The sequence below is a fragment of the Haliotis asinina genome, chromosome 3, assembly GCF_037392515.1.
Source record: "Haliotis asinina isolate JCU_RB_2024 chromosome 3, JCU_Hal_asi_v2, whole genome shotgun sequence".
Taxonomy (NCBI): Eukaryota; Metazoa; Mollusca; class Gastropoda; order Lepetellida; family Haliotidae; genus Haliotis; species Haliotis asinina.
Genome location: NC_090282.1, coordinates 84,020,458 through 84,034,705, shown reverse-complemented (window position 1 = coordinate 84,034,705; position 14,248 = coordinate 84,020,458). Strand labels below are relative to the sequence as shown.

At 40.4% G+C, this 14,248-nt stretch overlaps 1 protein-coding gene across 1 annotated transcript; it reads left to right on the top strand.

The window, feature by feature from the left end:
• On the top strand, nt 1–7,824 carry LOC137277160 (neuronal acetylcholine receptor subunit beta-3-like). Its single transcript, XM_067808834.1, has 7 exons — nt 1–2,219; nt 4,007–4,122; nt 4,617–4,661; nt 4,854–4,963; nt 5,388–5,926; nt 6,394–6,581; nt 6,753–7,824. Exons 1-7 carry the CDS (start codon nt 2,147–2,149, stop codon nt 6,993–6,995), a joined length of 1,314 nt encoding a protein of 437 aa, XP_067664935.1. The 5' UTR covers nt 1–2,146; the 3' UTR covers nt 6,996–7,824.
• The last annotated feature ends 6,424 nt before the right edge of the window (nt 7,825–14,248 follow it).

Below are 14,248 nucleotides of genomic sequence, written 5' to 3'. Positions count from 1 at the left end.
CACCCGTGAAGGTCCCGGGGTAGAATAGGCCTTCAGCAACCCATGCTTGCCATAAAAGGTGACTATGCTTGTCGTAAGAGGCGACTAACGGGATCGGGTGGTCAGACTAGCTGACTTGGTTGACACATGTCATCGGTTCCCCATTGCGCAGATCGATGCTCATGTTGTTGATCACAGGATTGTCTGGTCCAGACTCGATTATTTGCAAACACAGACCGTCGCCAGATTATTTACAGACCGTCGCCATATAGCTGGAATATAGCTAAGTGCGACGTAAAACTAAACTCACTCACTCACTCCTCGGTAGGGGTTATTACTCGTGGACGACCTCAATGCTGACAGTCTGGTCCACGCGCTAGTCAGCTGATTGGATTACAGACTTCAGGCTTCTCAGAACTATGAAAATCAGTCCATGAAATATAAACCCTATCCTGAAAAGTCAAGCTGATCCTGTCTTAGACGGCAACCCAGATCATTTCTGTCTTGTATACTTGTTTGCCATGCCTTGTGTAACCAACTACAGAAGTCTGACCTCAACTATGCCCTCGTCTTCGTCAACGTACACTTGGTCTTAGTTCCGAGCCAATGCCCTTGTCGACGTATACACGGGCTGGAATTGTATGACGTGGCTTCATCCATGGCGTAGCAGTGCCTGTCATTCTGACTGAACCTGACATTTTGATGATAACACAGAGGTCTAAATGGACAACGGTACACTGATATCCTAGGCAGGGTTGTTGTACCACACTTGCCATCCCCAGAACACACATAAAGTACACGCCGTTCATGGTTCCCTACGTCAAGATGCGGTAGTAGCTCTACCCGCCGGAAGTCAGGATCTCATTGCCATAGAGCATTTTTCGGACGTCATGTATCGCTGTATACACCAGAGAGATCCTCCAGTCCAAATCATGATGTATCGAAGAAGCCATCGATCAAGGATAAACCGCAATACGTCAACGTTTGATACAGCCAATATGTGCGGAGGGCCAAGGATGTTATCGCAGTTGGCGAAGTTTACAACTGATATTGACATTGCGCACGGTTATAGATACTTATAGGAAATTCTTGAGCACTGTATTATATGCCTAAATTTAATGATCACTTGTTAACTGCATACGACCATGGGTATCAACGAAACAAAACGAGATTTACACGCTTGCAATTTTTTTGCGTTTAGATTTTCCTCGAGGGTCAGTTTATTTAGAAATTAAATTAAACTGAGGCTTTGATACTTTCCTGCACAGTGGTTAATGGTAACAAATTCACACTAAGAAATGTATGGTGTGTTGCGATGCTTTTTTCATGTGTATAGATTAGGGGATGAATGTTCCATTAATGGAATTATATCCTTATAGTTCGATGAGTGTCATAAACAAGGCTGTATTTTATCAATGTATCTAGCTGTCTACTCCATACACGGACAAAAATCTCCAGAAATTATTGACAACATGTTACAAACGATACTTTTGGAAATCCATTTCTATTCATATAATGCGAGCTTATTCAGTTCCAAAACCGAAAGCTGCGAAATGGTCACATAGGGAGTGATTTTACAATCTACATGCCGTGTTGCCAAGTGCCTTAGTTCCATATCCTTCCTTGAATTCAATCTATACCAGGAAACTGAAATGGCGGTTTCCATGTCTAAGATGTCCTTTTCAAGCATTAAAACACAAAAAGGGTCGGACATTTTAAGGTGAATCTCAGCTGAATTGAGCCTTGTTAAACCGAATGGGTAACTCAATCGCCTTCGTTCCTTTCAAACAGCTCCACCTTTCTAATGAATCGAGAAAATATTTGTTCATGATCAAGTATAGTAAACAGAGAATTTGAAGAGATTACGCTACAGTCTGGTGAATCGGTACAGAACATGAATAAAATGAAAACAGATTATATAGCATGTAGTCTAATAGCAAAGGCACTCGTCATGCACGACACTGAGATTGAGAAGTCTATCATTATATTAACAACATTAATTATTCGTGTTCCGTTAACAGCTATATTTACCACTTGAATTTATCAGTTATATAAGGAAATAATTTTAGCACAGAGGAACTTTTTCGTCATCTGCATGTCAGATTACCCTAATACGAGGAGGGGCGTCCGTGTGAGGAGACAGAGCTACACGTCAACCGACTAGGTCATGATGCTGTCTGTGCTGGTCAGTCTTGTCTGCGTCATTGCTGTCCTTGTCTCCAGAGCCCAGGCAAGCAAGGGTAGGTTGATAACAATAATGGATTGTATTACAGTTACTTTCATGGATCTGACGAGGGACATGGTATTCAAAGCCGTGTGAGATTGAAATTATACTCGCGTTGAAATGGTACCCGGCGGGTACTTTTTCAACATTCAGTTATTAACCGAGTCACTTTTCAACGCCAAGAATCCTTTCTTCATAAAGGGAATATCACCCGGCTGCTGTTGAAAATTGAAACGCGTCACCGCGTTGAAAAGATGCTGTGTTTGGTGAATGACACGTATATATATCTTTACTTGACTTTTTAATATTTACAGTACGTTTACAGTGCAAAAATAGTGAGGGTCATTTTTCAAACAGGGTATCTTTTCAATACATGCCCCCGCTTAATTTTCAATAGCAACCAGATGAAAAGTGAGTCCGGGTATGAATTCGATGTTGAAAAAGTAGCCGCCGGGTACCTTTTCAGCGCGGGTATCTTATACAGGCATCATATGTAGATATAATACGTGTTACGTATATATATATATGTTACTGGGGTGACAAGCATGGGACACTTGGGACCACAAGTTTGGAGAGGACAACTATGGTGTCTAGAGAAGACAAGCCAAAGGTACTGGAAAAAAAACTGGGGTAGTGGGGACAACACGTAAATGGTACTGGGGACGACTCGTGTAGAGTACTGGGGACAACACGTAAATGATACTGGGGACGACTCGTGTAGAGTACTTGGGACAACACGTAAATGGTACTGGGGACGACTCGTGTAGAGTACTGGCAACAACACGTAAATGGTACTGGGGACGACTCGTGTAGAGTACTGGCAACAACACGTAAATGGTACTGGGGACGACTCGTGTAGAGTACTTGGGACAACACGTAAATGATACTGGGGACGACTCGTGTAGAGTACTGGGGACAACACGTAAATGGTACTGGGGACGACTCGTGTAGAGTACTGGCAACAACACGTAAATGGTACTGGGGACGACTCGTGTAGAGTACTTGGGACAACACGTAAATGATACTGGGGACGACTCGTGTAGAGTACTGGCAACAACACGTAAATGGTACTGGGGACGACTCGTGTAGAGTACTGGCAACAACACGTAAATGGTACTGGGGACGACTTGTGTAGAGTACTGGGGACAACACGTAAATGATACTGGGGACGACTCGTGTAGAGTACTGGCAACAACACGTAAATGGTACTGGGGACGACTCGTGTAGAGTACTGGCAACAACACGTAAATGGTACTGGGGACGACTCGTGTAGAGTACTGGCAACAACACGTAAATGATACTGGGGACGACTCGTGTAGAGTACTTGGGACAACACGTAAATGGTACTGGGGACGACTCGTGTAGAGTACTGGCAACAACACGTAAATGGTACTGGGGACGACTCGTGTAGAGTACTGGGGACAACACGTAAATGGTACTGGGGACGACTCGTGTAGAGTACTGGGGACAACACGTAAATGGTACTGGGGACGACTCGTGTAGAGTACTGGCAACAACACGTAAATGGTACTGGGGACGACTCGTGTAGAGTACTGGCAACAACACGTAAATGGTACTGGGGACGACACTTATCGGGTACTGAGGTACTGGTCATCGTCTCCGGAATAAGCACGTATTTATGCAAAACAGTGAAGTTTGTCAATACCAAGTAGAGGGAAGGAAAGCAGCTGAAGCAATGGGTGGATCCCACGAACCTTTCGTACCTTGTCACCTTCCACGTCGTATCTGAGATTTCACAATGTCATAAGGAATGTGATCATTATATTGAGTTCGTCGGTGTAGGCAACTTGTTGGGGTCGTTACTGGAATCCTACCAGAAGGAAGTCTATCCGCGGCCTGGGAACAACCAGACTGTTGAGGTGACGCTGGACCTAGCGATCAGGCAAGTTGTTGATCTGGTAAGAATATCACTTTTCACGATTTCAAGACTTTGAAAGTTATGTAAGTCGTTAGGAAAACAGTATATAAAATATCCAAAGAAACTGAAACAAAACTGAAAATGTGCCGTCGTCTGATGGTGGGTAGGCACATGACGAGATGGGCGTGGGGTGGTAGGTGTCATGCTAGCAGTGAATGGGGTGGCGTGATGTTGACGTAGGTGTCATGCTAGCAGTGAATGGGGTGGCGTGATGTTGACGTAGGTGTCATGCTAGCAGTGTAGTGGGGTGGCATGATGTTGACGTAGGTGTCATGCTAGCAGTGAATGGGGTGGCGTATTGTTGAGGAAGGAGGACGTATGTTGTTTGTCAGGGCAGCGTAGTAGAATGGTGTTTCGCAAGTATATCTTGGAGGTGTGAAGAAGGACGGCGGGTTGTCTTGGTATTAGAGTTGATGTTTGTATACTCTTAATTGTCCTGTCCCAATTTTTTCTATACAAATTCTACATTTCTAGGCCGAGACAAAACAGATTCTGAGAACCAACCTGTGGATACGCCTGGTAAGAAATTTGTTTCCTGCACGAAAATACCTATACTGAGTAGCACAGTTGGGCTTCATCGGAAAACGATATTCGTTCACAGTACATGCTTGATATCCAGGAGGGAAGTGGGCTGTGTGTCCGATCAAATTGTAGGGTTTCTCCAAAAAAGGATTTCTTAAGACTCTTGTAACAATATGATGCGTTTTGCAGAACTGGACCGACCACAGGCTCCAGTGGAACCCATCAAGTTTTGATGGAACTTACGTCATCCATGTACCCCTGGACAGAATCTGGACTCCTGATGTCACCCTTTACGATGAGTAAGTGTATTAATAACTGGTAGTGGTTATTGCATACTCAGAAAATGGCCTGATTCCTGTAATTAGTGGTACTGTTCGCTACAACCACATGCTTCCCATCCCTAGTATCATATGTATCAGGCCCCATGCTTGTGCCACCAGTTATCTGTTCGTGTCGTCCCCAACACTCCATATGCTTGTCGTCTCCAGTGTCCAAACCTTTGACCAACAACTGGTCTCTGAAATGAACATATTTTGCAGAAAAGGAGCCTGAAACTTCTTCACCCATCCTTGTTGTCTCCAATACCTATGCTTGTCGTCAATTACTTACGTTTGTCATCCTCGTTACACCATGTTTATCGTCTATTTGGTCTTCACAATGTTGCCAAACGAAAGAATTCACTCATTGAGGAACTGATTATACAATGCTGTATTCTGTTTGTAGCGCTGCTTTTGGCAGTAATGTTGCTCTGTCGGAGCGGAAGTTCCACCACCTGAAAGTAGCCAGTGATGGCAGAGTAACTCAGAGATTCCCCACCGTGGTCAGCAGTATCTGTGGTGTAGACGCCACCTACTTCCCGTTTGACAAGCAGCAGTGTCCACTCCAGTTCGGGCTGTGGCTCCATGATGATGACATGGTGACCTTGAGGAGCGACCACACAGGGGACACCGCATCGTATCTCGAGAATGCTGAATGGTACCTCAACGGATTGAAAGCGGAGAAGAAGCCATATTTGTATAATGGTGTAGTCTACAGCACCATCACGTACACTGTGACCATACAAAGACGACCAGTCTTCTTCATGCTGACCCTCTTCTTTCCCTGTTTTTTGCTCAGTATCATGTCGATCCTTGGGTTCTTCCTGCCCCCTGCTTCAGGAGAGAAGGTCGGGGTGGAGGTCACCCTGCTGCTGTCCCTGACGGTGTTCCTGTTTCTCACCATTGATACTCTGCCGCCAAACTCTGAACCAATGCCACTTTTGTGTAAGTACAGATGATAGTAAATCTACATGTCATAGGCAATTACTCGGGTTCGGTTAAGAACAGACCCATTTGTCGTAACAGCCGTATAATCAGATTTGTTCATGGCCTGGGGTGAGTATGGTTTTATGCTGCTTGGAGCAATGTTCCGAAGAAATAATGGCGAGGGACACCTGAAATTGACTCCACACATTGTACACATGTGGGGAATCGAACTCAGGTCTTCAGTGTGGCGAGCTAATACTTTAACCAGTGGGTTACCTCAACACTCCTCAGAGAGAGATATATGTGCACATTAGTGTGAAACTACTGGACTGATGCTCTTATCTGGAGAAAACTATTTGTTGAATTGTTGACTGGGTTAAAAACACTCATTTCATAATTCATTCATACTTTATGGTATAATTTGATACTTTATAGACACCTGCGACAATTATGTCAATGCAGTTACCATGTGTACTATACTGCAGGCGTGTACTTCGTGCTGGTGATTATAATGGCGACCACGTCTTGCATCCTGGCTGTTCTTGTTCAGAGACTTTACCTGAAACACAGACAGGGCTGGAAGGTTCCTCCTCTTGTTCGAACTGTCATCATCCACTGGCTTGGACGGCTGCTGCTTATGAAGAGTCCACACGTCCTCAGGAATCAAACGGATGTATGACACTTTCACCACATTACGACATTTTTACCAAAAATGTGATAATAATGTCAAGTTAGAAAATTATGCACAAGTTCAGTTAGGCTGTAAATGTTGAGTTCCTTTCACTTAGATATGTTTGATGTTTTAACCATTCAATGTTCCCTAGTCTGACTGTTATCTGTACAGGAGGACCTTAAAACAGAAAGAGTGCAGAACAATGAGACAGAACCAGAGTCGGCAGAATCGTCTGAGGGGCATCGGGTTGTCCGGGACAATGGGGACAAGACTCCGGACTCCACTGCCGAATATCATGATTGGCTTATCATAGCATCTATCCTTGACAGATTCTTCCTCATCCTCTATACAATCATTTCGATTGTCATATCAACCGCCTTCCTCATTCAGTTTTCCGTAGGAGCACATTCTTGACACTGAAGCAGTGTTTTGCAGGGTTCGAAATTGAGGCTTTGAGGTAACAAATTGAAAATCCTATTTTGCAACCTGAAAAAACACACAGTGGCAACAACTTGCTACCTGCTATTTTTTAGGAAAAAAACGCTTCCGTTCATCAGTTCACCATCATTTTCAAAGGAAAGATCTCCACTTGTACACTTTCACTATAAACATACCTATACTGTTATTTTCATTTCCCAAAATGCCCATTGTAGATTTTCTTGGTCACTTACGCAGGGCAATATGCGCATGTGCAGAAGTATAGCATTACTGCTTCAAATGTTTGATAATGGACATTCATCATTTCCTGAAGTCTACGGGCGACAAAACGTCATGTGCTAATTCAAGTAAAGGTATTATCTTTGCATAACTTGATCAATACCAGTATGCAGGGGTACATAACACACGGGAACTGATTATATGATGGATGTTACGTAATAGGAAAACATGCTGGTACTAGGTGAGGAAGGTCGCTACCTAATGTTAAACCAGGCAGCAAGTACAGGTTTGCTACTCCATAATAACAAGTAAATTTGGAACACTGTTTGCTAGTGTACTTTTCCACAAACAGGATTGTCGCCTTTTGTGTCTATGCATCTTGCACCTGTCTATGCTTCTTGCACTTGACAGCACAATACTCATCTATATTCCGCATATGTACATCAATAAGATGAAAATCATAAATGTATTTTATGAAATTTATAACATGTTTAGTTAACTGTAGCCAAATATTCTCGTTCAAAGTTAATTAAATTACAAAATGTTTTTAAAGCTTGATACAATATACTTTACATTAAATATTTTTGCTGCATTGATTTATTTACAATATATTCTATCTTCAAATTGGCCTAATGCAAAACATCAATAACCTTCTGCATTCAAAATGACATTTCTTTCACCAATAGGTTAATATATTCTAAAAGCTGATGTTTGGGTGTTCCATTCCGTAACGTGTGTTGACTCACGGTGAGGACTATCATTGATTGTTGTTGCTGTTGTTGAAACATTCTTAGACATAGGCGCAACAAAAGCGCGCGCTCGAACTTACGCTGTGTGTGTGGGAGAACTCGAGGGCATATCACACACGCACACGCGCGCACACACACACGAGAGAGAGAGGGAGGGAGAGAAAATTGGAAATGAAAACGCTCTGAAATACGTTTCCTGCAAAGTAAAGTTCGAATTCAAGAACCACTTTTACATGTTGATTTATTTCCTGTTCGGAGAACTAAACACAACATGAGAGAAATATTGAAACCTTTTGAAAGTACATGATGTCTGATCTGTCTGGGCCAGTCATCACAGCTTAGCGTGTGATAGATGTTTCAAGTTTATGTGTGGCGGTCGATGCACGCGTCATTTTGCTGAATCCCGTGAAGATCCCAGGGTAGAATAGGTCTTCAGCAACCCATATACTTGCCATAAAAGTCGACTATGCTTGTTGTAGGAGGCGACTAACGGGATCGGGTGGTCAGACTCTCTGACTTGGTTGACACATAGATCTATCATCGGTTCCCATTTGTGCATATCGATGCTCTTGATCACTGGAATGTCTGGTCCAGACTCTATTATTTACAGACCGCTGCCATCTAGATGGAATATTGCTGAGTGCGGCGTAAAACTAAACTCAATCACTTCATTTTGCTGAGTCAATAGTGGAGAGTAACGTCCCCTGACGACTTTTATGGGAGACAACATTTTTGACACTGAGCATGCTACTAATGTAACAGTGGACCCCGTGACACTGCCATGAACCAAACATGAACTGTAACCGGTGTGTGGAGTATGTGACACTCTCAATGGCCTTGTGAAAAGCTTTTCTTGCGTATCGGGGTCTAAATAGTAGCACAAAATACCTTTGGTGTGTATCGACCGACAAAATTGTTGTATGCAAGGGGGTCTGCCTAACTCACCTCATGGCCTGATTGAAGGAAACCTGAAGTGATTTCAGTCATGCACTTTCATTACTCTGGTGAGACGAAAGGTATTATTGCCCTTACCACCCAAGAAACAATTAGGCGTATGACTATGGCTTTGGGGTATACTCATGGGATAAATTTCACCTACATCGATCACTATTACAATGTGTCTCATCTGACACATCCATACTATCATGGAATAATGATTCTTACGAAAATTCCATTACAAGTGATATTTTAGGTTTCAAATGTTAAGAAAATATAAATGTAGAATAATAGTTTCACCATGATCTCTAATAGCTTAGAGAAAGACTACAGTCAAAAGAAGTGAAACTCATCTCACATCAATACTACTGAAAAGGTGTAAGTTACGAATTCCAAATTTCACAGAATTGTCTCCAGATAAATCCTAGCCAGAGGTAATAAGGACTCAACTCTAGATCTCAGGTACACATTTCAGAAAGATTAAAGCTATATCAAGATGGTTTCATCAAGTATTTTGATTTGAATCTTAAAGTAAATATGTCATCACCTATGATTTATGCATCATGTAAGGTGTTAAGATTTCTAGCCCTGAGTAAGTGCATTGAACATGGTACCAGTGTCCTATTGTAATACATAATCATCCAAGCATCTAAGAAATGTGTCCACAATATTAGTGCCAGTTGAGTTAGGATTAGCAGGAATAGGTACTCCCATCTGTCTGGTCACGTCATTGGTCATTATAGGACACACAACCATTCTGTATCATTAACAAAAAGTAATCTTTTTGCTGTTTCAGTTCTAGATTAATAGTCAGAAATCCAAACGTCACTAGGGTTTAACTCTCCTAACACAGGTTAAGCTCTAGCCCTCAGCCCAAAGGTTTGTACTGACTTTCTATGGCCACCCCATGTTATTCTATTCTTGTAAATAAAACTGTAAGTAGCTTCTGGAGACTTCAGACTCTTACCACAACTAGACCAGCATGCCTGTTAGAAAGGGGTTTGACCGGAATTCTCAGTGGGACTCGTACAAATACTAACAAAATGATACCACAAAAAGTAACTCTGAGGAGGCTATTTATACTATAAGCTTTTATTCATCTGTGATTCAACAATGTTGAGACTGATCCCAGTATTTCCAAGTGATATATACATATGAAGAACAGGCATATTTCTGTAAAGTTATCACATTTCGCTCAACAAACAGTGAGTCAGACTGGTACAAATGAAAGACATAGCTGTGTAAATAATATATTCAATATTAACAAGCAATAAATAAACATATTCTCAAATGGCAATTTCAAATTAATTGCATCAACAAAGTCAATTCATATACACTGTTTGAATATTTCTTTGAAACATGTTTCTTTACATAATAATAATTTCCTTGGTGATTGCTCCTAGGTATAGCCATAAACCAACCCACAGATACTATCATGATTCTCAGGGAAAACATATTGTCCTTAATTTATTCCTGATTTATTTTTAATGTTATTGTTGCTAAATATTAATAATTGAATATACAGTGCCAATATCAACAAGGAGCTGATTGTTTATAGATTTCATTGTAGGGAGGGCACATGAAGTCGACCCAGACATTACACACATGCTTATTTCATTGTGTCAGTGAAGGCAAGTACGTGCATGAATGAATTGTCCTTGAGACACTTCAGCAGTGTCTTAGGTTTATATATGGACAGGCCACGGATCAGGGCAAATCTTGATGGGGTTAGTGATACTTGTTTTCATAGAATCACCTAGAATACAATGCAGTCAACTTGAACACAAAGGACAAACACAAACATGGACACAAATTCAGAGGTCCTGACACACAACTAACAAGTTTTGATCATGGCTTTTTAGGATGTAAATAGCTGTGAATTAGACCTTGGTTGCCTTAATCACTACTGAATGATCATGCCATGACTAGAAACAAGCTAAAGTCAATATTGATATGACTCACATTTACATTTCCCTTAGCTTCAATGACATATAGAAATACAGAGTCATCATGCTGAAAACTGAAAAACAAGTGTAATAACATAAAACATGTCTAAACAGCATGTATAATATTTCAGCAAAATCTCAGATCAAAATACATATGTACTAAATGGGTATTGATTTGCAGAAATTGGATCAGTCATATATACTCATGGAAACAAAAAAGGAACGCATGCAAGTGTCCCTCTACTCTTTTCTGGGTTCCTTGTCATGTTGTACTGTAGATGAAAATCTGGAAAAATGTAAAAGGGAACACTTGTACTTTCATGTTTTCCCTTATTTATTTCCCTGAGTATATGTTGAAGCTGGAACTATTTACAAATACAATAAATAAACTTTGCATTTCTAACATGACAGTTCAAGACATAGCCTGCATTATCACAGTGAAGTATGGATTTGTACTGTGAATACTGAGCACAAACCTTAACACAGAAAGATTGATTACAACTAGTCAGATAAATGAGACAGAAGATTTTATCTCAAAACTATCATGGAAGCTAATAATGAACACGTCTGTTGGGCTGGGACGGGAACTTGGGTACTCAAAAAAGTGTCAGGTACACCTGGAATAGAGTCCAAATTCAACGAATCGAGCACCCAGAAAGTGAGAAGAGAAATCTGTAATGACAAGGGCAGATAATGACTTGTCTTTTTGATTGTTGTCGGATGTAACAAACATTTACATCACTGGTATTGTCCGATTACAGGAGGTTATTATCAATGTTTTATTGCTACCCATTCAAGTTTTCTATAAGAATCTCTGTCAAATCATGATTGAATATTCAGAAAGTGGACTGAAATGCTGTGTTTCTTACATTTACAGGAACTCAATTCTAATTTGGGTAAGTACGTGTGGGTACTCAATTCTAATTTGGGTAAGTACGTGTGGGTACTCAATTCCATTTTTCCTACCTGTCCCAACCCTAGGTGTCTAACTTGCTGTACATTGCTGTCATCTTGAACAAACAACAAACCCTTTTTGCTAACATATCTTCAAGACTGTGAAACAGATGGTAGAAAATTCAAGGATATGAAAATGTTGACAAATAAGAAAACTCAAAATTAAAAGATGTCATGTGCAAAAACTACATATACTTTCAGCTAAATCATATGTTGAGAGCATTTTTTGTGATCGGGTTGCATCTACAACAGAAGCATCAATGATGCTTGACCTCTGCTATGGGATACATACATGTACAGGGGCAAGAAGAAACGAGGGAACCAAAGGTTACTAGTGGCAACTGCAGGTTTTCTCAACACGTTCTTCGCGTCCGACTTGTCCCAATTATTCAATATCAACAGAAAAGTGAGATTGCATTCTATAAGGCACTATGTGACACGCTGAGACACTCTGTAAACACTGATAACATATAACAAAAGGACAGACATCTCAACAAAACTTATCCCAGGCCAAGTTTTCACCAGTGAACATATCTCAGGCCTCTTGTTTTCAGTTAGATATTTGTAAAGTATGGGTTACAGTCTCACTGAGGTCATGCCACAAAGCAGAAATAATGTTATAAACTGATGCATTCTGAGTAACAAGAGTAATTAGTTCAGCCATTTTGTGCTCATGCATCATCAGATATAAAGAATCAAAGATCCTCATCGCACAGGAGTTTGTCTTCTGTTGTCCTTAATAGTGAGCAGATGTACTGAATGGTTCACCGTGATGTATTCACAAATTCACCACTGACATTTCACATACAATAATGCCTGTGTTAAACCTTTACAGAAGGAACCCTCTAACGGACAAACATCATTATTGCCGATAAGTTTGCTTGTTCTATACAACTGATGTGAATTATAATTTCATAAACATAACCATTCTCATAACTGCCTGTAACACCTGTAACTGTATGTATGTATTGCATGAAAACTGTTAACTGAACACATTCACCTTCTATCGTCTTTATTTGACTTTAAATATTCCACAAAGACGTTTTCCATTAAATTAAACAAGCCGTCCCTATATGCTCATTCATCATTTGCTTATTGTCAATTGTTATATGAAGGAAAATACAATTAACATCACCACAGATAACAGCTACCTCATACATAATCCATGTGTACATATACAAAACACATTGTGACACTGTATGACCTCATACCTCCCAGGGAGTATAAAAGAACAACAGAACTACCATGAGTGTTAAACCATGAGACTGGACACAAAAAGCATCATCGTATGAGATCTAAACAGATCGTGACATTCAAAGTCCAACTATATGTCCTACGATTTTTTAAAAATAGTTTCAAGTCCTTCTTATTTTGTTTAAAAATTACATAACAAAGATTTAACACTTTGTTCACCTATATGGACTCTCATTTTCTCATAATTTTTGTGGGATGACTCCACGCCCTGCATAATAACCAAGAAATTTTGTTTAGGTGAGTCTTCACAAACCATAAAATAATTAAAGCTATAAGAGACAAGGTCTACTCTTTCCTGATTGTTGATAACCGAACTGTGGTGAAGCAGGTCTGTATCACTGTCCTGCATGAAGTCACTCATTTCTATTGTTGTCTACACTGTCTGTGTACATGATTAATAAGTCACCTGTGAAGTTAGTAATTTGTAATACTATTTGTTACGATGGGGTTTTGTAATTAGGGAGTCATAAAGATGAAGAACAGCATGCACATTTCATACTGCTGACCTACACAGTTTCCACTACTGCTACTAAATTTATACCTTATAAAATCAAACATACTGCAGTACTTTCCTGATGAAACCAATTCAAAACCATTGCCAACATTCAAACAATGCAAACAGTAACTAGTGACTCACTTATCCATAAAGTGAAGTAACTACAAAATATAGTGTATATAAGTCATCTCTCGCAACTAGTATGGTACAAGTGAGAGAGCTGGATCCACAGTGGCTAGAACACCAGGTGTTGGACACTACAGTAACCGTCACAGATACAGTCAACTAGTATTTCCAGCAACATGTCCACACTCAGTCATATTGTATCACAGGTGTCAGAAGTATGTGCGGTTGACATGTTACATCATCTTCACATACACTTCTATAAGTATATAGATATAGCACTCATTATAACATTGATCACATTGTGTGATTTATCTTATTTCTCTATAATGCCACCACACTTCCAGTACATATCGATTATCATACACAAATTGCGCATAAAATATAACGATAATATGCAGACTGAAAAAACAATGTGGCCATTCTGTGCATTTATTGTGCTGTATTGTGACCGCCATCTATGACTCTAGATGATAGGACATCTCATCTCACAGTTTTCTAAAACTGGTCTGCTGGTCATATATTTTATATAAGAAGACAAAATTGTAGTTT

Excerpts from the sequence above, each read along its gene's own strand:
- LOC137277160 (XM_067808834.1), top strand. The coding sequence starts at position 2,147 with ATGATGCTGTCTGTGCTGGTCAGTCTTGTCTGCGTCATTGCTGTCCTT. Across the intron at positions 2,220-4,006 it reads CAGAGCCCAGGCAAGCAAGG|GCAACTTGTTGGGGTCGTTA; the intron begins GTAGGTTGATAA and ends TCGTCGGTGTAG. Across the intron at positions 4,964-5,387 it reads GATGTCACCCTTTACGATGA|CGCTGCTTTTGGCAGTAATG; the intron begins GTAAGTGTATTA and ends TTCTGTTTGTAG.